General features: G+C 40.2%; 1 protein-coding gene and 1 long non-coding RNA gene across 2 annotated transcripts in view; one reads left to right on the top strand and one right to left on the bottom strand.

Annotated features, from left to right (window-relative positions):
- ITGA4 (integrin subunit alpha 4) overlaps positions 1-25,189 on the bottom strand; it is a 90,114-nt gene extending 64,925 nt beyond the window's left edge. Inside the window, exons 1-9 of the mRNA XM_039239628.1 lie at positions 24,897-25,189; positions 24,413-24,534; positions 6,642-6,748; positions 6,416-6,545; positions 4,333-4,400; positions 3,055-3,184; positions 1,446-1,531; positions 495-557; positions 267-404 (exon numbers count right to left, since the gene is read on the bottom strand). Of these exons, the coding sequence (XP_039095559.1) occupies positions 267-404; positions 495-557; positions 1,446-1,531; positions 3,055-3,184; positions 4,333-4,400; positions 6,416-6,545; positions 6,642-6,748; positions 24,413-24,534; positions 24,897-25,093 (1,041 nt within the window). The 5' untranslated portion in view covers positions 25,094-25,189. The remainder of the gene's footprint in view (positions 1-266; positions 405-494; positions 558-1,445; positions 1,532-3,054; positions 3,185-4,332; positions 4,401-6,415; positions 6,546-6,641; positions 6,749-24,412; positions 24,535-24,896) is intronic.
- LOC120236692 lies at positions 16,366-24,068 on the top strand. Its single transcript, XR_005529741.1, has 3 exons — positions 16,366-16,519; positions 16,746-16,794; positions 23,975-24,068. It is a non-coding gene; the product is annotated as an uncharacterized LOC120236692 (long non-coding RNA).
- Positions 25,190-25,484: the final 295 nt, after the last annotated feature.

The raw sequence follows: 25,484 nt of genomic DNA, 5'->3' as shown, positions 1-25,484 counted from the left end.
AATTAGATTTGCATTAGAATACAAAGAAACTTCAACTGCTTGGAGTTCAAGATGGGAGTAGAAAAACATCAGAACAACTGATCTCCTCCTTCTGGAATGTCAAAATGGGACAGCTCCCCATCCACCAGCATGTTCCATTTCACTTTTTAGAACATTATGACAACACCAGAGTTTTCATCAGTAAAATAAGCCTAAGAACCTACAGCCTCTGAAGTCTGTACTAACTTCACCTTCTATCATATCAGTTGTGGAGTAATTGGACGTACCGAGCCAGAGTTGATGTACACAAACACTCTGCCTTCCTCCCTGATGACGCTCTGCATGGGAGCTCCCACGAGGAGATCTGAGAAGCCATCTGCGTTGAGGTCCACGGCACAGACAGAAGCTCCAAAGTAGGAGCCAAGCTGCCCAAAAACAAGCCAGATGCCATCACTCAGAGAAGCCGCAGGGTTATTCACAAAAGCCCTCCGTGATACCGAAGGTGGAGATATTACCTTTTTACCTTTCACTTCATGTAAGATGTTCAGTTCTCTGGCATCGATGCTGAATATGTACGCCTGCAATTAGGAACAGAGTTAGCAGTCTCAGTTTTTCTACCACATTAAAATAATCTTCGGTGATCAAAACATCAACATCCACAACTTGTAATTGCCCAAATCCATTTTTAAAAGTCCTTTTTGGTGTAATTCAAAAGCTTTCGGGAACCACATTCATACTAATATGACTTCCTTGCAAAACTATCTTCTCAGGAGCTGTGGTCATGATTCCCCAGAGCACAAAGTGCTGTTTGCCTCACTTTTCAAAGTAAAATTTAGTAATGTCCACACTACAATTTAACAAAAACCAGAACCAGGAAGAATATCGGATTCCTTCTGATCTTACCCCAAAACATGCAGCTGGCTCAATATTCCCTCACCTGGAAACACTGTAACTAGTAATGTATTCCCTGGACATTTTGAGATGATTTTTTTTTTCAAGAACAATTTACTTATAAAAAATAAAAGCCTCTGGGGTACATGGGTGGCTCAGTCAGTTAAGCATCCCACTTTGGCTCAGGTCATGATCTCACAGTTTGTGAGTTCGAGCCCACATCAGGCCACGTCGGGCGCTGTGCTGACAGCTCAGTGCCTGGAGCCTACTTTGGATTCTGTGTCTCTCTCTGTCCCTCCCCGACGCACACTCGGTCTCTCAAAAAAGAATAATCATTAAAAAAAATTTTTTTTAAAGAAAGAAAAGTCTCAATTTGACTTCTGAATTTTCCTTTAAGCTTTTCTGCTCAATTTAATCTAAAAGCCATCCAACGTTCACCACGAAAGGCAGTGCAAAGCTCATCATTACTAGTTTTCATTCCTTAGAATTTTTGCAGTTTCTCCTTTAGTATCTTAATCTCTCATGCAGTTTCTTCGAAGTTTTGTGAATAATCAATGTAAAAATGTAATTCTTACTTTACCAATCTGTTCATGTTGAGGGGCTCCTCCCACTACTTCAGTAGTATGAGGACTCCGAAAATGACCTGCTCCAACTGAGTAGCCTTCAAATAAAGCGGAGAAAAAGTATGAGAATCATTATTTGCAATGGGTCAAATACATCTTCATAAATCCATTCAGAGTCAAATGAGACTGAATTCCAAAGACTACACTAAACAGTTTTATGAATATTTAGCATAGCAATATTCAAAACTGGTCATTTATTATATGCTTCAAGCAATTACTAGTAGGTGTTATGAAGCTAGGCACTTGGTTTACATTTCCAAGTCCTAGAAATTAAAGATAGCACTTTTACACTTGGTTTGTTAGTCTCTACATAGTACCAGAACATGCTAGCTTCTGGGATTACAACTGAAATACTTTAGAGATCTAAAATTTAACATGTTAAACTTTAAGTAAAAACTTCCTAAACTTCAACTCTCTTACCATGAAACCTTCCTATGGTGATAAAACTGTATGAGGACACAAATGGTAAAATATCTTAATACATGACAAAAGGTATAATACTAAGTTATATTTCTTATAACAGTTCAAGATATACTTCACCCATAAGCAAGTAAATGTTGGGTTATAAATAAGTTCCCTGTTTGAAAAAGAATTCTTACTGCATGAATGGGAAAAAATAACACTGCTTTTATGTACTGTAATTATTTCTGAGTCTAGGCTGCTTATGTTTGAAGCACATATGATTAACAAATCTGTATTTTCTAAGAAGCTATGGGGAAACCATCCCTTCTTACTATAACAGAGGAATCAATGCCGAGAAATCTTGTGTTTCTGTAGAAATACAGACTCTAAAGTATCCTGCTACACAGGATGAGGAGGCAATGGATGGGGAGGAGGAGGGGGAGGAGAGGAAAGATAAAGACAAGAATAAACTCTGGGAAATATTCTAAGAACTTATGATGCTAAGGTCAACGAGCTGTTTTTAGATCCGTATGCTTCATAATGTTACCCATTGTGTGCAAAGCTGTCAACAGCCCCACTGGCTTTCAGTTGGTCCTTTTAAGAAACTACACTTATTCCCTCATACATGATTCAATGAATTCATGTCGAGTGCCTACAAAAGATCCTTGGTGACCAGGTGGCTCAGTTGCTTGGGCTTCTGACTCTTGATTTTGGCTCAGGTCATGATCTCATGGTTTATAAGTTTGAGCTCCACACTGGCCTCTGTGCTGACTGCATGGAGCCTGCTTGGGATTCTCTCTCTTCTTCTTTCATTGCCCCTCCCCCACAAGTTTATTTTCTCTCTTAAAAATAAACTTAAGTTCCTCAGATATGCTTAGCACTCAATAGATGCAATCTTTATGGAAACATGTTGACTGCATCAAGATACAAGCTTGTAACAGTAAACTAAACTAGTTCTCTAGTCTAACAAATATTAATATTTTACATACGTAATTATAATCATTAAGTTTCACTGATTATATCCTTAAAGTAACAGTTTCTGAACTCTTTAATTGCTATTGGCCATTTTGATCTTCTGAACAGACTAGTAATCACAAAGAAGAGAAAGATTTATTTGTAAGACCAAGAAGACTGGAGTTCATCCATTTTTTTACAGTACCTAAATAACTTCCAAATTTTACTTGATTACTTTTGTCTAAAAAAGCCTTGTATTTATTTGTAGTTATATTGTAGACAAAAAGAGATCCAGTCCAATAAGATGATCCTGGGGCTCCCATCACAATTAAATCCTGTAAGAAAAAAAAAAAAATCTTTTCAAAGTTTAATCCACTCAAAAGCTCCTCCACATATACATTTTAATAGTGAGGAGAATACATTTTGAGAATTCTAAAATCTGAACATTTTATGAATTTAAAAACATATCAGGAAAAAAAAAAAAAAAAAAAGCCAGAGAAGCTAGCTAATGAATATTCACCTACAAGCACAATCCCAGAGAAGAAACTCTCACTTCACACTCATCAGTGGACCTTAAATTTAAAGACCTTAAAATTAAAGAATCATGGAACACTAGATTAAGCTTTTGGGAGACAGACAATGTGGTTTCTAATCAAGTGAATCACATCTGGGTAATTCATTAGTGCTTATTATAGAGATAATCACATGTTGCTAAAGAGTAAAAAGTGGCTTTAATTTATTCCTATTTGCAAAGAGCCAAGGACTCGTTTCCTTAATGTTAGCTTAGAAAAAAATAAATCCAGTCAAATTTGGGGGCATATTTGATAAGTACAAATTTAGGAAAAGGAAACAAAAGTCAGAATGAACAGATATATTTGGTAAAGTATGAAAACTTATAGTAATCAATTGTTAACTTAAGGCTTGATAGTCTGATTACTTAGATCCAGAAAATATTCAGAAATCCTTAATGGATGTTGAAGGTAAAATGGGAGCTTTGGAGGTTGAGTACAACTGTGATCTTTGATTGTATATCCTGGAGTGTTAGAGAAAGAGTTTGGGAATACTTAGTCTCTAATTTAAGAGAATATTAAATTCTTCAATCTCTCATTGCTTATAATTTTTAATGAAAGATGTGAATTCATAGGCTTTTCTCCCTCAACTAGTAATTAAAAATGACATACTTGGATATTTTAAGTGTGTAAGTTAAAAAGTAACAATAACTTCCTTTATTTTTATTAGAATCTTGGTGCAAGGATATTCTTCAGTGTAGACTTCTAGTTGGTCTTGCATGGCACAGCCATCTTAAGTATTAACCTTTTTTCAAAATATATGTGGAATACTGAGTGGTGAAAATGAAGTTGTTATAAACTCAAATTTAAGAAAACTATTATTCAGATGTTACACAATTTTTACTGTGAAGCATAACACCTGTCAAGCGGAAGTCTGAATCTTAAGAATTGAAATTTGTCTTTTAGGGGTTTACCTCAGTGTAAAAACTAGATATTCCAGCTTGACATGATGCAAAATTTTCTCCAAATTTTCTCACATAATCTAAAATTAAGTAGAAAAAAAAACAATTTAGGATTTCATTGAAAAAGACAATTTGCATAATTTTATAAATCCTTACAAATATACCTTTTAGGGTCTACATTTTATACTATCTCATTATAAAATAATAGCTTTGATAAAATTTAAGATCGCAAATCTCTTCCATATTAATCCTCCAAAAAACTTCTGCAAAATAGCAATGAAAGTATCTACCATCTCTGCCTCTTTTTCATGGAAAAAACATGCAGCATACACTAAAGAAAGAAAATTGTCAAGTGACTATCTCCAACTGAAATAGATTCTGTGGCTTCTAGTCCAGGTCAGCATTTAACATAGGCTTCCTGGAGCACATGGGTGGCTCAGTCGATTGAGCAGTCAGTTGATCTCCCGACTTCAGCTCAGGTCACCCTATCAGGATCTCAGAGTTAGTGGGTTCAAGCCCCACATGGGGCTCTGTGCTGACAGCTCAGAGTCTGGAGCCTGCTTCAGATTCTGTGTCTCCCTCTCTCTCTGCCCCTCTCCCCACTCACGCTCTCTCGCTCAAAAATAAACAGTTAAAAAAATTTTTTAAAATAGGCTTCCTAAATTGTGCCCAACTAAAAATAACAGAGTGAGTCAAGCTCTGCATGGAGGGTCTCCTACTACCCATGAATTGGATGCTTTTGGAACTTACTGGGAAGACAAAGCTCTACTTCTCCTCTGGAACTGCTGTAAGTAAACCTCTATAAATGTAAGAATCAGGTCCACATCCTTGCTTTGGCTTTACTAATTGGAAAAGCTAACTAAATTGTTAAGTCATTTGTAATTCATAGTCCTAGCCATGATTTTTCACTCCTTTTTGTATCTTCCCTCCTTTCTCTTTTAAATACATTTCCTCATAATTTTAGGCATTTTAAGTTTATGCCATCTTGAACATTTTGCAGGATGTAGCTGGGTATAACTGAACAAATTCTACTGTGAGAATGTTTTAAAGTGTCAACCATACACCATGGAGACAAAGAGGATAAACATACAGAATACTAGTCGGTGTTTCACTTCAATTAAGAATTTAAAATACCCCTTTTGTCTTCTTGGACGTCCAAAGGCCAGTTAGAGACTATGAGCTTTTCCAAGACGTCACATACCACAGAGGACCCCAAAGTTAATAGAATAACCGAATTTGCATACATGGTCAAAATTTTGTCAGGTAATGGAAAGGTTCTTTGCACACTGTAGTGAGCATTTTGGTTAGAAAAACTGGAAAACGGAATGCATATATATTTAATTCTGAGTTTTCTAAAGATACATTTTTAGAATTTTAGTTCTGTTAAGATAGGTTTTTAATGCTAGGTTGACATCCACCTCGTTTTGCACTCTTCAGGTGTTGATGTCCTAGCTCTACTCAGACTACTGCTACCTAACAATCTACTGGGAAAACTTTTCAAAATTAAAGATACCAATTCCTTGTCATTGCATGGAATATATGTCAATTAAAAAATATATAAATAAAGACACAGTGAATGGGTAAGATTTGCTTACATTTACACTTGAATCCTTCTGATACTCGTGGAAGCTAAGGATAAAACAAGAAACCTAAACAGTTTTCATCGTTCCAGACTCTTCAATCTCAAAAATTTAATACTAATTTCACAACTTTAATTGTCTTCTATATTCTGAGCATTAGACTCATTTATATGGAGTTTAAAATATATTTAATGTAAAAGCGGGTAAAATAGATTTAATGCAAAAGTGGGTAAAATAGATTTAATGCAAAAGTGGCTAATTATCAACTATATTCTAGAATTATTCAAACATAACCGTACAAATTTCTATTCCTAACAACACAAAGCACATTGTTTGTACTCATACTATCACAACTGAGTAAAGAAAGGAAAGAATACTTGGAGTAGCTAAAAATACAGCTATTTTAATAAGATTTATTCTCCTTTCCCTGCAAACACAAAATTGAAGATTAAAAAAAAATTAAAAGGCATTCACTTGTTTCTCTTGATCCAGGTAATACCCAAATGATTCCTTACCTTGATAACATGGAGCTATTCTTTTGCTCAGTTCTGTTCGTAAATCAGAGGGCATTCCATAGCAAACACCCGTGGGGAGCTTATTTTCATTCTTCATATAAAATATATTTTTCCATCTATGCCCACAAGCCTGAATAAAACAGAAGTGTAGATCAAATGATGTGAACATCACACCCAGAATATCTGATCCCATAATGTTCTCAGTGGACTAATCCCCATAGCCTACCACGATGGATCCATTTTCTCCTGGCTGTCTGGAAAGTGTGACCCCCAACCACTGATTGTCTCTTTCTTCCAGACAAGTCTTTCCACAAGGTTCTCCTGTAGGGCTACCTACAGCATTTGAAAAAAAAAAAAAAAAATTATCATCATCAGCTATCTTGAAAACCATGTCATTCTAGGACAGCAGAGAAAATAAACATACTTATCCCCAAGCTTTCTCCTTCATCACGTATAAAATGTCCCTGATTCCTGCTCCTCTAGACCACTTTATACTCAGTGCACAGTATGGGGACAACAGTAAGTTACTCTGTGCCAACGTAACTGTTATCTCAGCAGGTGGTTTCTGTTTGCAGAAAATGATCTCCAGCTGGTAACATCAGGAAGCGATGGGCTCAATATAGGAGCTGGGTAACCAAGACGACTGGGGGGCAGGGAGGGCAGTTTAAACCCATACAGGCTGTGCAGATGCAATTACAGTGTGTCATTTGTGGTAAAGAATGCGCACCTTTGTTTTGACCATTTGTCTAGCATTACAGGCAGCACTGCCAGAGCACAATGTAAAAAAATTTTTTTGGATTTCAAGTTTTTATTTAAATTCTAATTAACATATATGGCAAAATTGGTTTCAAATGTTGAATTTAGTGATTCAACACTTCCATACAACACCAGGGGCTCATTCACAAGGGTTCTCCTTAATCTCCCACACTCATTTAGCCCATCCCCCACCCACGTCTCTCCATCAAACCTCAGACACTTAACTATAATAGAGAACAAACTATCAGAGCACCTTTATTTTTTTTTTAATGTTTACTTATTAGAAAGAGATAGAAAGCAAGCAGGGGAAGGACAGAGCGAGGGCGACAGGAAATCCCAAGCAAGCTCCACACCTGCAGCACAGAGCTGGTTGTGGGGTTAGTATCCATGAACTATGAGATCATGACCAGAGCTGAAACCAAGAGTCACACACTTAACCGACTGAGCCACCCACGCGCCCACATCAGACATTTTTAAAGCCATTTCTTAAGTCATTGAGACTTTAGGAATAAAAGAATATGGTCCTTAGCATTTAAGTCACATTCCAGCACTGAAGCTGGGAGGTGATGACTGAGCACAAGGAAGTGGCTGTGTCTAATTAGCATATTAATAATGCCTAGCATTGAAGACAAACTGCCCTATGGTTTACATTTAGTTTATTGTGACTATTTAAAAAACAAAGGATTTAAAGAACAAGATTTTTTTTCAATAGTAAAACACATCAAAAGGTACTTTGGTGGGGCTCCTGGGTGGCTCAGTCCATTAAGTGTCCAACTGGACTCTTGATTTTGGTTCAGGATTCTGGAGTTTGAGCCCCTTATCTGCTGTCATTGCAGAGCCTGATTCAGATCCTCTGCCTCTCACTCTCTTGGCCCTTCTCCCACTCATGCTTGCACTCACAAGCCCTCTCTCTTTCTCCCTCCCTCTCTCTCTCTCTCTCTCAAAAATAAGTACACATTAAAAAAAAAGATTTAAAAAAGGTACTTTGGCAAATGCATGAATAGCCAGAAAACTAAACGTTTTCATGGGCAATACAGCACTTCTAAACTGTACAAAACAAAGTGATCTTCCCAATGATAATTTTTTTTTTCTTCTGCTAGAGCAACTTCTTTGCTTTATAGCTGGGATCCTATGAACACGCTTTCAAATAAATGAGTTTGTGGTAGAGTAAGACCTAGTATCTTAAGAATCCTTTCACTGACTTTATTCCTACCCTCGTCAACTGCCATGTGCCAGGTCCCATTCCACACGAGCTTAATTCCAAGGGCAGATGATTACATTTTCATCAGCTTCACTGGATAAGGATATGGAACCTGGGTTTATTTACTTCATTCTGAACACTAGTCACTGGTACCATTTTATCATATATTTATATTGACCATTCTCAAAATCATTAGGCACTCTATCTCCTATAACCTTGACATTAAACTTCCTGGGCAAACTCATAATACCTACATAGATAAGAATAGTATTTTGAAAGTGAAATTATTTGCAGTAAATGTCCTGGGCAGGAGAAATTTTGTCTCAAGGAGAAGAGGAAAATGTTTGTATATACATTTGTTCTCCAAAACATTGTTCAGGGCAAACAGTAAAACCCTCAACACAGCTGAACTGAACTAAGTTTCCTAGCTGCTTCCCTGAAGATTCTGATTTAGTAGGTCCAGGTGACGCCCAGGCCACCCCAGGTGATGGTCATGGTCTGGAATATAATTCCAATAGAATGTGGATAAGGGTTTTCTGGCCAGGCTTCTTATAGATTAGGACTACTTCCACATCTTGGTAGTGGCTACCGGAACACTGGACTTGAAAATGATTAAGTGTAGGTCTGAAAAAATGATGCTGGTGTTGATAAACAAGGTCTACCTGGAATGAAAAGGGGGTTTGCTACAGCCCAGACCTTGATAAAAGATGGTCCATGGGGAAACAGAAGATCCCAATGTTAAAATTAATAAAGAAAGGGGAAAAGAACAAAAAGGAGAAAGACCATTGTGAGTGTTGGGTGGGTAAGGTCTAACCAAGTTGTTAGCATGCCTACATGATGCCAACCTAATTGAAAGAAAGTGAAGACGACAGTGACCAATACATAATTTTAACTCTTACTGTGATGCAACTTCCAGTTAAAATTTTCACCAAAACTACCAATCATTTTTACTAGTGTCAAAAACAGATAAATGGTTGATTCTGTCTACCATAGGTGAAGTTGCTATTATTTACCAGAACGCTTAAACTATCTTCTCTGAAAACACCGAAGTCTTCATAAAACTATCATGTGGTTGACTAGGGCACCTGAGCAAGAGGAAAATTGAGGAGAGGAGAGAAAGGAGGTCACAAATAATACCTTATTCCTATTAAAATGTGGCATATTTAACAGGCACTTTCTTCACGGTTACACAATTGAATACAGCCAATAGTTAGGCACAAATCTACTGTTCTGGAGATGCTACCCCAAAGTTTAAATAAATAGGCAGTAATTCAGAGCTGAACAAAATATCCTGTAAGTTGCTTGATTAAAATGGCCAAGAAGTTTGTGAACTGTGAACTTCTGTCAATTTCCAATGAAACCCAGAGAAGGTGTTGTGTTGCACCATTTTCTGGGGCCATGCAGGATTCCATGTTGCATCAGCTCCACCAGCTGATGTTGTAGAATCATCACTGCTCAGAGCCCCATCCAGCATAGCCAAGCAATTCACGCTCCCACTTCTCAGGTCACTTCCTGCCAGTGTTTTTCTCTCCATGTCTTTGTCTGTGTAGCTCTCAGACCCCTGGACTTACACCAACTACCCCCCACCTCCCCGCCCGCTGCTATGCAGGCCTTGGGACGTAATGACGCTGCTGGCTTTCTTGGTTTTTCAGCTTTGCCGAGCGCAGATCACAGGACTTCTCTGCCTCCTAACTGAAGGAGCCAATTCCTTTAATAAATCTCCTCTTAGATCTACCTACCTACCATTTGCCCACCCTATTGGTTCCATTTCTCTGGAAAACTCCAACACAATTACGTTTATTTATTCACAGCTATCCTACTCCCCAAACTTAGTCACTAACAACCTAATTCATGGCTGGTACCAATACAGAGCCCAGGAATGTGTGCTGAAAATTGGTCAGTAAATTAAAAACAAAAAACAGTTTGGGGACACCTGGGGGGCTCCGTCAGTTGAGTGCCCGACTCTTGATTTTGGCTCAGGTCTCAATCTCATGGTTTGTAAGATGGAGCTCTGCAGCTGAATCTGATTCAGCTGACAGCACAAAGCCTGCTTAGGATTCTCACTCCCTCTCTCTGACCCTCACCCCCTCACATACACATGCTCTCTCTCAAAATAAATGAACATTAAAAAAAAAATAGTTCAAAGTTCCAACGGTGGTTTAAGTATCTTCTGTTTGTGTTTCGTGTCTTAATTGGAGATGTGTACAAAAGGATGAATGCACAGGCAAAAATAAAACTCACAAAGTCGTGAAACAATTATTCTTTCAAATGAGAAATAGAAACTAATTCTAGTAAGGGAACAACACACTCACGTTTGTATGGACTTCTCCTGCCCACGTCCTGACACTGCTTCTGCCCTGGCAGCAGCACCCAACAGTGACGGTCCTGCCGAGCTACTCTCTGCACTGGTTTAAAGGCAGGGTCCGTACAAAGAACAGCCTGCCAGTCATCACCACTGCCCTGGGTCTTTTCTTCACTTCTAGGAACTTTTTACCCTTGTCATCTGGGGCGCTTGCAGAATCTTGATGGAGAAGCAAGACCTCTGCATCGTCAGTTTATGCTCAGGGCCATTTTCGGCACTCTCCCTTAATCTTGCTTGCCCAAGTTCACGCCTCTAGCACGTGGTGCTCCGCCTTGACTGGACATTAGGATCACCAGGGGAGAGTTCCGAGTAAGTATCAACACCTGTTCCCCACTTTCTGGAGGCTCAGATCTGATGTGTCCTAGACTTAAAGAGTTTTTGAAAAGCTCCCCAGACAGGTGTGTGTCACTGGGCTTGTGCTCTACAATGTAAGTGGTTGTGACTTCTCCTGGACTACATCATATCTGAAAATACTCTACTTTCAAAATACTAGTACTAGCTTTTTGTCCTCCTTGGTTTCAGCTAGATACTGAAATAGGATCCCAAGTGTTAAGCAAACTTGCTTCATGTGGAAATACACTATTTCTAATGTGTCAGAAATGATTATTATTAGAACTATCATGAGAAAGTTAATTCTCGTGAAATTCCCTGACAGAACATCACAAATAAACTCAGATTATCTTTATATGTTATCCAAATGTCATACTGAAGTGATTTACAATCTGGTTTTCAACTCAGCTCATACATTTCTAATCTAAACTCTTAGTAAATCAAATCAGCTTCGTAATTGAAAAAGTACTTTGACACTTCTCCAAAGAGGACGTCCAGATGGCCAACAGACACATGAAACGATGCTCAGCATCCCTCCTCATCAGGGAAATACAAATCAAAACCACACTGAGATACCACCTCACACCAGTCAGAGTGGCTAAAATGAGCAAATCAGAGAACTCTAGATGCTGGCGAGGATGTGGAGAAACGGGCACCCTCCTCCACTGTTGGTGGGAATGTAAACTGGTGCAGCCCCTCTGGAAAACAGTGTGGAGGTTCCTCAGGAAACTAACAATAGAACTCCCCTAGGACCCAGCAATAGCACTGCTGGAATTTACCCAAGGGATACAGAAATGCTGATGCATAGGAGCACATGGACCCCAATGTTCATAGCAGCACTCTCAACAATAGCTAAAACATGGAAAGAGCCTAAGTGTCCATCAACAGATGAATGGATCAAGAAGATGTGGTTTATCTATACCATGGAATACTACATGGCGATGAGAAACAATGAAATCTGGCCATGTGTAGCAACATGGATGGACCTTGAGGGTGTTATGCTGAGCGAAATAAGTCAGGCAGAGAAGGACAAATATCATATGTTTACACGTATAGGAGGATTAGGAGGAACTTGACGGAGGAACAAGGGGGAGAAGAAGGGCGGAAAAGTTGGGGGAAAGGGAGAGAGGCAAACCATGAGAGACTCTTGAATGCTGAGAACAAAGTGAGGACTCATGGGTGTGGGGGGGGGGAGGAGATGGGCATGGAGGAGGGCACGTGTGGGGATGAGTACCAGGTGTGATATGGAAACCAACTTGACAATAAACTATTTGTAAAAAGAAAAAAAAAGAAAAAGTACTTTACATGGTTTAATGTAAAAAAGGGCAGTAAAATTAACATGTGATAACTTCCCATGCCTTTATACAACTACAATGACTAATCTTAGCAGAGTTGATTGAATTTTCCCAGTAGCTACTAAAAATATGAAACCACATAAAACCATTATATCCTTTATTCAAAAAATTAGGCCAGTTTTTACTTTTCCTTTTTTTTCCATTTGTGTAGAAACATACAAGAAGTATGCTTGTTACTTCAGTTTTTTATTTCCATTTTTATTTTTGGGGCCTTTTAATGTTAATTTATTTATTTTTAAGAGAGAAAGAGAGAGCAAGGAAGGGGCAGAGAGAGAGAATCCCAAGCAGGCTCCGCACTATCAGCACAGAGCCTGACTCAGAGCTTGAACTCACGAATAGTGAGATCATGACCTGAGACAAAATCAAGAGTTAGATGCTTTACCTGCTGAGCCGCCCAGGAGCCCCTCCATCTGCCGATTTTCCATCAGTAAATCCACGTGTATAAATGTGAATGAGCAGTTAAATTTGTCAGATGAATATAAAGGCTGTTAGTACAAAGCCATTTAAGTACATCCTTCACCATCCCTTTTGGTTGTTAACTTGTATCACCCGTTTTAGCATCATTGCTCCAGTGCTAAAGTATGACAGACGATGGAAGACTAGATATTCAATCTCGAATGTCACCTCATGAGGGCAAGTTGACTGTTTGGTTGACCACAGCATTCCCACAGCACAGAACAGGACCTTATGGACAGCAGGCAGGAGCGAAATACATATCTACTGAGGGAGGAGATTCTGAAATACCTTTATCATCAAATCCTTTATGACGATATGCCTACAAAATGTTCACCAAACTCTCAGGGATTTAAGCTTTGGAGAGGTCTTCCTTCACTACTATTTGTCTCTCTTCTGAAATATTAATTCCTTTAAGTTTTAAGACTGTAACAGATGGTGTGAAGGAAGACCACATGTATAGGTTTGAAGATCTTTACAGTGTGCGATCTGGGACTAGGAAGATTTAAGACTGAGGATCACCTGGGGCCCACAGGAGATGCCTATCGCAGAGGGTTTCTGTGAGGATTTGGGGGAATAAATCAGATACTCAGAAAGTGCTTGGGCCAGAGCCTAGCAGAAGAAGCACGCAAATAGTAGTTGATCTGGGCATTATTATTATTTTAAGGATGAAGCTAACCATGTTTAATCTGCCTATACGTGTTGTCGTGGATCCTCCTCCGTAAAATGTTTATGACACATCGCTGTCAGGCCTCATCATTCACATTTAACTCATTTAATTTTCCCAGTAGCAGCAGAGGACTATGTTACCCATCCCATTTTACAGATGAGCAAATTAAATCTTTAGGAAGGTAGGTGACTTCCTTGAATCCATGGGGCTGATAAATGAAAAAGATTAGAATAAAAAAATTAAAACTTGTCAGAAATCGAAGATCTCTGTTATTTCCCACTACTCTACAGCATATACAATAGGACTCTACAAAGATTTCAGAGGTATGTGTTCACTGAGATCACTTTCACTTTCTAAGTCTTTTGTTTTGGCTTCAAATGTGTGAAATGTCACAAATCTGCCCACAGACTGTTCAGTCAACTGCCTGGTGCTCAAGAAAAATGTCAGTGATTTAGTCCCTGTCGTATCCTGCCCTTTTCCTCAATTTAGATCCGTTCTCAGTATGTTGGCATTTCCACTGAAGAAGTCCCCAGGGGAAAGATCAGACTCAAAGTTCTTCTTTCTATAACTTGTTGAAAGCTTGAGTGAAATAGTTTGTGAGTGAGAGAGCTTGGGACTTTTGCATGCAATGACATGTTTGGTTTATCGGCCTGCGTCACTGAGCTGTGGCTTCCCCGTCTGGGAAGCACTCAGTCTGACATTCTCGATACTACAACAACATACACGCTTATCTGATCTTTCCAAAATGTGATGTAAGTGTAAGTTTCAGAAAAATACTGAAAGCCCTTCCCCCACCAATTACTTTTTTTTAATTTGAAGTTCTTTTCCATTGAAAGGTAAGTCCTGTATATTTCAAAGTTTTCTTAAATAGTCCTGAAAAATGGATGAACGTTATTCTCTTCTATGCTGCATAAAGAGTCATTTCTTCAGAACATCTTTATTTGTAGAAGCAATCATTACCAAGTAAAGTTAATCACATAATTCTTTCCTCTACCTAAATTCAGAATATCAGAAAAACATATGGGACTAAAACTGAAAAATTCAATTCAAACATGAAGAGTATAAAATCTACCATTGAAGGATCATGAGGATTATAGAAAATTTACTCTTAACAGATACAAGACTGCCTGGCACCTATTAGGTGTTCATTAAATGGGAAATGCTTCTGTTCCCCCAACATACCGCACATCACATTGATTTAGAGTTGACCAGCAGAGGGCGCTCACAGTGCTGTGAGATTTGATCAGTGGCCTTCAGCTGCTTAACCAAGTGACCCCTTCTTATAGTTCTTCTTATCCAATTCTAATTACTATTAAATTCACTATTTTTACTCTACTAAACTATGTACTTTTCCCACACACCAAATAAGATGTGGTGATGATGTTCCTAAAAGATAATAGTGATGTTTATGAATTCAGTAGCAATAACAATAATTTTGAGTCATGAGGAGTAAAATGCCCAAGTTTTAGAGCTGAGATGGGAGACATGAGAGTACTGAACTTCCAAGGCCATTTCCTCCAGCTTGTCTGGAGTCAAGATATAAAAATAAGCAAATAAGAGTCAAGATATCAAAATAAACATCAAAATTAGAAACCAGTCTCAAAGTATTTTCTTTTGGGAAAACACGTATTTACATGCCATATTCTCAGGCTTCCCAGTCCATATCTGACAACGGCTAATCATCACACTCAGTTTCAATGAGAAAGAGCTCATATGACCATACGCCTTAAAGACCCAGCTAATTCAGTCTTCTGTCTCTTTTTATTTAATAGCCCTATTTTATGTTTTAATTTTATTTATTTTACTTTATTGTATTAAGAAAGAGGTGGATGTCCCCAGGCAGAAGAGCCAAGTCTTAGGGTTGCAATTTTATAAATCTGGGTTGATCCTGATTCATCACTAGACCTCAAAATTCTAGAAAACCAGGTCACTTGAGAGCTTAATTCTAGGTTCAGGTTCTCCTCCAGCGACTTGAGGCCCAAACTTCTTCAAATTCCTACAGAAAACCTAAAAAAGTTTTTGCTTTGTTTTGTTTTTTACTAACTACAGCAGGAAAGTGTACCACAACTGACATATTTGGTGAGCATTATTTAAAGAGGGACTGCTGCCTCACAATAACAACTAATACTTACTACATGCTTTCTATGTACCTAAGCACACTTACTTGTAATACATGTAAACATATATGAGTTCCTTTCATTTTCATTATATCCCCATGAGCAGATATTATTATCATGATACAAATTTTACAGATGGAGAAACTGAAACAAAGAGAGATTAAGCATCTTGCCCAAAGTCCCCCTAGTAAGCGGGAAAGGAAGGACTCAAGTCCCAAGTGTCAACCACCACCCTATACTACCCCTACAATGATTGCTTTTAGTACTCTTCCCTGAAAAGCAGGGAAAGAATCCAAATATTGACATTATTAACAAGCCTATACTAATTCTCTGTCTATAATAACCTACTATTAAATCACTAGTTTCCAATGTTAAGAAATAGGGAAAGAAAATTCTCTATTTCCATGGTTTTCAATTCAACTCTTGGACTTATGGGTTCATTTGAAAGACTATCACTAATACATGGAAACCATTTTGAGTGTCTTTGAAACAAGAACAATACAAAAATGTAAGTTGGAAAACAAAAACAAAAACAAAATCTCCAGGGAAACCTGCCCTCACTCAACAGTAGGTGGTCAATATTGACGCACGGTGCTTGGTTTGGGAATTTACACAGTAGGACAGAGGGGACAGGATGATGCAGAGTCTGAAGCATGTGAAAGACATAAGTCAGTCAGGAACTCCACGGCATTATCCAGTAGAGGGTCAGACTGAGATGAGGGGTTATGAATGTCAGAGGACCTGTTTCTGTCCCAAGTTTAAAGGATGGGAGAAGAAGTTACAGAGACAACGATTTGTAGACAAAATAAAATGCTAAAGAACACTAGAAAGTGTTTCGAAGAAACCAAGAATTGTATCAGGTGAGGTAGACCTAGAAAGATTTCATAAACACAGGCTATCCATTGAAAGAATCTATATAGGCTGTAATGTTAAACAGGCACCTCTAATCCATTTCACACAATATTTCCCATAAAAGAGATTCGACAACTAAGTCTGCATGCTTACTCTTTCTGAACATATTTATTGTGAATTATAGTATTTCAAATAATTTACATTAAAAAGGTTCCTTTTTTTTTTTAATTCTAGGGGGTGAACTGAGAGCATCAGAACAAAAACACTGCATTCCTGACCACTTGTAAGTCCACTTCCATGGTCTTATTTGATGTTTCCGGCTACCTTTTTAAAAAAGCCCTATTTTTAAGGAAGGTCAGTTCCAAGCTCCCTATCTCAGGAGTGCCCATTATTGTTTAGATTGTCTGGTGCGAGCAGGCAGAATCTCTGGAACCCAAGGCTGGCCCAGACCTCCTGGGATAATGCTCACATGTGCAGCGGAGGAATCACTCACATCGGAGAAATATATTCATCCATTTCACATGTATTGAACTTTTACTATACTTTCATCGAAACTGGTCAGAACTGGCTCAACTACTCAGGTATCTGCTCCTCCAGGAAATCTTCACTCATCTTCCAAACAATTTCTTCTCCCCACTGTGTCTCCATCATCACGTTTATTACATATTCTCATAATTACCTGTCTCTTGTCATTTAGACTGAATTCTTTGAGAGCATCAGCCATGTCTTACTCAACTTTCTAAGTTTCTAAGTAACCAATAAAACATGTTTAATTAATGGAGAAAGAACCCAGATAAAAAAGCTGTTGACATGTGCTCCCATTATTTTCTCACTCCTCACTTCTCAACCCTCTGTAGTCTGGCTTCACCACTAAAATTGGTTGTACTCAAAGGTTACTCTTGAATGGTTTCTCTCTATATTCAATGAAATCTCCTAAGTTCTTACCTTGCTTGACCTCCTGACAACTTTTGATACTGCCAACCGCTTATCTCTTCTCAAGATCCCTCATCTTTTAACTTCCATAATGCCACACTGACCAGATTTCCTTGCTACCTCTTTGGCTTTTCCTTCTTAGTCATTTTCTCAGGCTCCTCTTTTCTTCTCCAGTTGGTCTAAACCATGGATGAAAACTGGTATCATCTGGGGACCTTTGAAAACCCTAATGCCCTTCTAAGGGTTCTTTGCATTCAATTCCATCGTGTGGAGGGTGGGAGGTGGAAGAGCACTTTTTACACCACCAATAAGCAATTTTCTGTCACTAGCTGGGTCAATTCACTAGCTAGAATTCAACTCAACTCTGACACTGTCTATCCAGAGATACAGCATCTGATCCCACAGGTTAAGGACTTAGTCCTACAAGACTGCCCTTCTCCCCCCACCCCCCACACCCACTTCAGAGGCCAAGCAAAAGTCTAGGTTGTCACCTATATTTCTAACCACCTGGCTATCAGAGGTTCCAACTACTCCATCCCTGGGTTTGAATAATTTGCTAGAGCACCTCACAGAATTCAGAAAGGCATTTTACTTACTAGATTACTAATTTATTATAAAAGGATATAACTCAGGAACAATGAGATGGGAGATGCATAGGGCAAGGCATAGGGAAAGGGTACAGAGATACTACTTGCTCTAAGTATTCCACTCTGTTCACTAGCCCAGGAGCTCTCCCAACCCTGTCCTTTTGGGTTGTTAGGGCAGCTTCCTTACACAGACATAACTGATTAAATCATTCACGATTGGTGATTCATTCAACCTCTAACCCCACTCCCCATCCTGAAGATTAGTTCGGGATGGAACTAATGGACGGAAAGTTCCACCCCTCCAATTATATGTTCGACTCCACTGGCAACCAGCCCCCATCCTTATGTGGGGCCCAAAAGCCACCTCCTTAACAAAGGACACCTTTGTAGCTCTCTTAGAAAATTTCAAGACTTTTAGGAGCTCTGTGCCAAAAACAGGGAATAAAAGTAAATATATTATTCTTACTAGAAATCACAATGTCACACCTAGACCCATCTGCAAAGATTTTATTTATTTAGGATGAACACTGGTACTCTTAAAGCTCTGCAGGAGAACCTAAGTTGTAGCCAGAGTTGAGCGGCACAGCTCTAGCCCATTCTCAAACTGTAGGAATCTTCTGGATCTCTCCTGAGGCTTTTGATCTATTCAGCCCAGAGAGTTTCCAAGTTAAACCCATTAACTCCCATGCTTTGATAACCATCTGTACGTCAATTGCAGTGAACTCCAGATTGCTAGTGCAGATCTCTCCTGCCCAGTAGACCCACACATCCAATTGACTACTAGATATTTACTTCTAGTCTTCTACGTCTTCTGTGGCCAGCACCATCATTCATCCAACAGCCCAAGTCGGCACCTTGGGTAACACCTTTGGAAACCTTCCCTTTCATCTCTCTCCTTTAATAATTACCAAATCCTATTGAGTCTGTCTTCTAACTAACTGTAGAATATCTGTTTTGCTCCATTCTTGCTGCCACTGCCTCGGTACAAGCACTTATCACATACAGCCTAAATTGTAATAAAATCTTTCTACTACTGTCTCATTACCTTCAGCCTTGACTCATTTACTCCAAAGCATTCACTGCTCTGCAACCAGAAGTATCTGTCTAAAATGCAAATCTGATCAGGTCACTCCCCAGCTTTAATTACGAATGAGTAATTCATACTCCTTAAAGAGAACTCACTGAGTTGTACTAAAAAAAAATCCCTGCTTAGCTCTCCAACCTTCCATCCACTTCACACTCCATAGTCAAATCATATGCATATTTCTTTCATTTCAAAGATCCATGCTCTCAAAGACCTCAGGTCTTCATACACACTATTTGCTCTGTCTGGCACCCTTTTCCATAAACCTCTTCCTCTAACCAATTCCTGATTTGCATTCAGTTCTCCAATTGAACATCAATGTCTCTGGAAGCCATCACCTTTTTTTCCTAATTAGATTAGATCTCACCATACTCTCCTATAAGAACCTAAGTTAGAGACTGTAAACCTCCTGGATGCAAGGACCATGTTTCTTTCTTACATCCAAGTTCTGGCCCTTTGGCACTCCTCAGTAAATGACTGAATGAATAAATACCCACATGTACAACGGATTGCCTTATCTGGCCCTAGAACTGTTGCTCAGGGGAGATATTTTTAGTCATTAGGAATATAAGTTGGGGATCAAATAAGCTTAAAGCAAAAAGCAAAATGCATTTACAAAACCTCATCTCTCAAATTCAGTGGAAAGCATTCTTTTAGAGATGGAGTTTGGGAAATTGCTGGAAATCAGGGAACTTAAGTTTCTTAACATGATAGTTTATTGATGAAGCTCTCTCTCTTGATTTTCTGAATAATTAGAACCTATGTTCAGGGACAATTTTTCAAAATGACCAGTCTGTATCAATCCCAGATTCATAAGCTATACTTTAAAGAGTTTTGCAAATGAAAAAGAAAAGTTATCAAGAACATTATTTGATGTTGCAACATTATTTGAAGTGTGAGGTTTGCCTTTTAATGTTAAGCTAATAATTCCTGCAAATCAGGCAGAAGTGAGAATGAGGTAATCGTTAGTTTAATGGCACAATGGTAATGAAATTAACCTCTTCCAAATAGGTTATGTAATATAAGCCAGGAGGCTGACTAGGGTGATAAAATTCTAGAAAGAAATCTGAAGGGGAATAATGATGACTAACTTGAGATGGATTATTGTTCTTTCCAGTAAAGAAAAGAGAGGCACAAGCAAGAATCTTGAAGGTCTAGTAACTATACAGCACTTGTCTGGGAAAGAAAAGTGAAAGTCCTATTCATTTATGCACAGATGCTAGGAAAGCACCTGCTACAAAGTTACTGTTTTCTCATGCAGGGACTTTATATTTCTCGGGGGCAGTGCTGTCCAATAGAAATTATTACATAAGTCATATAGGAAGTGTTTAATTTTATAGGAGCCACTTTAAGAAGTAAAATAAATAAAATTGATTTTAAAAATCTACTTTATGGGTCACCTGGGTGGTTCAGTCAGTTAGCATCCTATTTCAGCTCAGGTCACGATCTCATGGTTTTGTGGGTTTGAGCCTCACATCGGGCTCTGTGCTGACAGCTCATAGCTCGGAGCCTGCTTCGGATTCTGTGTCTTCCTCTCTCTCTCTCTGTCCCTTCCCTGCTTGCGCTCTGTCACACTTTCTCTCTCAGAAATAAACATTAAAAAATACACAAAAATATTCCTAATTTAACACAACAAAAATATTATCATTTATACATGTAATCAATATTAAAATATTTATTTTGACATATAATTAATATCTAAGAAATTAATGAGATATTTTAAATTCTTTCTTTACACTAAGCCTTTGAGATCCAGTATTTAATTTTATATTCCAGCACCTATCACTGTAAACTAGCTACATTTCATATGCTCAACAGCCACACGTGGCAACTGGCTACCATATTAGGCAGTCTAACTATGTAACTTTAGACTCTATCACCCAGGGAAGTGTGTGTGTGTGTGTGTGTGTGTGTGTGTGTGTAGCAAGCATATGTTATTAGCGGTGACTCCAAAGTAATAAAAGATATGGAATGTCATCTGAATAACCAAGTAAAGACAATCTGTTTAGTATAATTTTATAATAATTTATATCTTTTATTACATTCTAAAGCTCTGAATATTGGTAATCTATGGACAGTGTATGATTACATATAGTTCTGGAGTCCTCTGTGATCAAAGTTTCCTTTTAAAAAGCCTCAACAAGAAGTGCCTGGGTGGCTCAGTCAGTTAAGTGTCTGGCTCTTGATTTCAGCTCAGGTCATCATCTCATGGTCATGAGATGGAGCTTTGAGTGAGGCTCCACACTTGTGGAGCCTGCTTGGGATTCTCTCTCTCTGTGTCTCTGACCCTCCTCCACTCTCTCTCTTTAAACAGATACATAAACATTTTTTAAAAAGCCTCAGCAAGGATACAGAAAGTCTGGGTGGAAAAGCAACTGGACATATGGAGACACTATGGCCTCCTCGGACACAAACTGTTCGTGAACAAGTCTGGGCTCAGGCCCTCCTGACAAGACACCACCTTCCTTGGGTTCACAGAAGGAAGTAGGGGAGAAGTGAGAGGAGAGACCCCTCTCAGGCAGACAGGGAGGAGGAAGCCTGTTTGCAAGCAGAATGCAAAGTACCTCTTCTACAGTTAATTCACTTCACTGAAAGGGGTATCTTACTCTCAACCCTTAAAGCCTAGACATTTTAGATCAATGGGCATCTGCTGCTCACATCTGATTATGGCCACAGTGAATATACCACAGTGTGTGACATCATCCGGGGGTGGTGGCATGTAATGGGAGGGTATTGATCTCCTCTTTCTAGGGAGGAGTCCATCTGATTCAAACTTTGATCTGAAATTCTGAAACCTAAAGACTAGTCCATGTGAATAATATTTAAATTACTAGGAGATGGGCACTGTTTTGTTTTGCTTTTTTTCTTAATTAGTTTATTGTCAAGTTGGTTTCAATATAATACCCAGGGCTCATCCCAACAAGTGAGATGGGCACTGTTTTAAGACCTCTTCCAGCTTCGTTTCCGTGATAGCAAGAGAAGCCATTCCACACCCTACTGATATGGCAACCATAGATCAAAATTTAGTGATAAGATTTTGTTGGTTGAGTCAACAAGAAAATATTTCTCACCATGTTTCATCTTAACTGTTACCTCTTTATGCATTTAACTTTTTGCTTCTATTATTAATTCTCCCTATTTATTACCCTCAACCTGAATATAACAGATAGCATACAGATATAGATTTAAGTAGGTAATAGAAACCAAAAAAATTAATGCTTTTTAAAGGTCTGTTATATGTCAGGTATTGAGCTAAGCTTTTTCTTTACATTATAGATAAGTCACATTTGAGACAGGAAAACTGAGGCCATCCTCATAACCTACAGAACTAGAATACTGTGTATGTCCATACTTACATAAATTTTTCTTAAAGCTTCTTCATAGAAAATATTATATAGTTCACAAAGCTGAAAATCCTTAAATGTCTTTCATTACCAATCTCCTGTTTTTAGTACTTCCTTTCTACACTTCATCCCCAATCCCTTATTTTACAGCTTCAAGTGACTTCTGAGTTTGTTCTGAATGGAAACACAATTTCTTTATTTAAGGAACAGAACACATTGTTTAAAATGTTATGGGAGGGGCAACTTCAGTCAATTCTTTTGCAAATACACCAAGCTATTACCAAGGCAAGAAGTGTTTCAACCAATGGTTTGACTGGAAATCTTGTCTACCTTTTTGCTGTTTATCTCAATCAATACCTTTCTGTATCTACCAAAAATGTGAAAATTAAAAATGTCCTTTGGTGGGGCACCTGGGTGGCTCACTCAGTTAAGCGTCTGACTTCGGCTCAGGTCATGATCTTACAGTTCATGAGTTCGGGCCCTGCGTGGGGCTCTGTGCTGACAGCTCAGAGCCTGGAGCCTGCTTTGGATTCTGTGTCTCCCTCTCTCTCTGCCCCTCCCCTACTTGAGCTCTCTCTCTCTCTCAAAAACAAATTTTAATAAATACCATTTGGCTTATCATTTCTAATCATTCTCTTATTCATCAATCAGGCTGATGACAATCAAACTTCCACTTTACCTTTATTATTTATCCATCCAACACATCTTCACTTAATTCATGCTTGTTGCACATCTACCACAGACACATTTCTCTGAGAATGTTTCTGTAGTCAATCTCTATGCTCCACATGCCCCCAAATTTAGGTTTTCCTTGCATTTTGACAGGCATTTTTATCTCAAATTGTGTGTAATATTAGGCATGATCTTTCCAGTTAAACACAGATATCTAGAAATAGATTCAGTGCCCTTCCAGGCAGGAAGTAGATGCCAAATACTAGTAGTTATGATGCCATGGATCAGGAAATCATGACAGGACAACAGAAATGCAACTTCTCCTTGCTGAGACTTTGCCAAGGTCCTCTGGCAGACCAAGTTTGTGTGCTCCAGTCCCTAATTCTTTTTTTTTTTAATGTTTTATTTATTTCTGAGAGAGAGAGAGAGAGAGAGCGAGCAGGGGAGGGTCAGAGAGAGAGGGAGACACTGCATCTGAAGGAAGCTCTGAGCTAGCTGTCAGCACAGAGCCCAACGCAGGGCTCGAACCCACGAACCACAAGATCATGACCTGCGCTTAAGTCGACTGCTCAACCGACTGAGCCACCCAGGAGCCCCGAAAAACACATTTATTTTATTTCAAGTTGTCACATAACCAAGAAGAGACATTAAGAAATGACTTCAAATAGATGTAGGCATTTAACATAAGAGTTTGGGGAGAGAAAAAGTAACAATTAGAGCTTAGTCCTCATTTAAATTATATTAACAATGGAGACGCCAATTTTTTCTTGTGCTCTTCTTTTACGTTTCATATTCTAAATAAAACTATACCGTTTTCTTTTTTTCTTTCTTTCTTTTAACAAGCCCTTAAGCTAAATGACCGGATACGGGATCAATTCCAACTGCGTTCCCTGCTCTGCCCCTTAGCCTTTTCTTTAACAAGGCTGATAGGTCAAAAATGGAAATAAAATTCTTAAGCGATGGCTTGGCTGGATCTTGTCCCTCATGCGCTGAGAGACTTCTTTAAAATGTGTTTTACATGAGGAGGGAAGAGGGAGAGGTGACGAGAATGTATCATAAGAAACTTTCCTCTCGAGTTTTGCCAGAGGACCGCAATCATTCTCATCAGCAAAAGGGAGGAAAATGTTGACAGAAAGGAGTCACTTTTGCATTAACAGGTTAGATGGTTTTTGGAGTAAAGAGTGCAAGTCATTCCCTTTAAACTAGAACAGGCAACGCGGAGTTTTTCCGCGACTTGTGCTACCCCAGGGTCACTCGCCCCTGGACCCAGACCCAACTCACCCAGCTGGAGCTGTTCGCACGTCAGGTCCGGATTCTCGCCGATCTTGCATCTGTAAATCGCGCCAGGATTGACCACTGAAGCGTTGGCGAGCCAGCTGGCGGTGGGCGCCCCCACTAAGAGCCTACGGCGAGAAACGTGCACGTGCACGCAGACGTGAGCCGAGCTGCCCGCTGAGCTCCGGGTCTCTGCAGACTCGCAGCTGGCAGCCGGGCCGCTCCCCGCCTCTCCGCCTCCGCCCACCGCCTGGCGCACCCACCCCGCCGCCCCCGACCCGCGGCTCCGGAGCCTCGCGCCCCAGCGCCCCCGAGGCGTGCCACCCCGCGGCGGGCTCGTGTCCCGAGCAGATCCGGCGAGCCGGCCGTCGCGGCGCTCCCCTCCCGACTCCTCCAGAGGGAGGAAAGTTTGAACCCGGCCGGGAACCCCTGAGGCGCCGTTCACTCGCGGCCCTCGGGTGGCCGGAGCGCCGAGTCCCGCTCCACTCACCATCGGTTCGCCCCGTGGCTGTGCAGCACCACCGAATAACCGAACAGGGTGTCGGGGGGGCCCTGGTAGAGCAGCGCGCTCTCGGTGTCCACGTTGTAGGGGCGCCCTGTCGGGACGGCCAGGCACAGCAGCAGCAGCACCGCCTCCCGGGCGACTGCGCCTTGGGGACCCGGCCCGCACCTCGCTTCCCCAGCCATGCGCTCCCGGAGGAGAACATTCAACACCAAACGGCCGTTGTCCCAAAGTTGCGCGGGATAAGACGGTCGGCCAAGGGGAAGAGCGCCCCAAGAGAAGTGCAGCGTGTCCGGCGCCGGCGGGCGGGAGGGAAGGAGGGAGGGAGGGATCGAGGAAGGGAGGGGAGGTCGGGCGGCCGCGGGCGGAGCAATCGGGTTTGATCTGGGATGCCGCACGCCCGCCGGGCCCCACGGCCCGTTTCTGCAGCCGGGAGGTGCGGGTGCTCTCGCGGTCTCGGGGCGCCGGCCGCTGGGTGGGGTCCCGGGCGTGGTGCGGAGACACAGGACCCTGCGCGGTCTCACCCCGCGCGCGGCTGTAGGGGGCGCTGGGGGACCTCGGCTGCGTCGGACGCGC

This window comes from Hyaena hyaena, unplaced genomic scaffold (assembly GCF_003009895.1).
Source record: "Hyaena hyaena isolate Hyena2069 unplaced genomic scaffold, ASM300989v1 scaffold_159, whole genome shotgun sequence".
In the NCBI taxonomy this organism is placed as follows: domain Eukaryota; kingdom Metazoa; phylum Chordata; class Mammalia; order Carnivora; family Hyaenidae; genus Hyaena; species Hyaena hyaena.
Note: the sequence above shows the minus strand (reverse complement) of the source record. Positions and strands in the feature narration are given on the sequence as shown.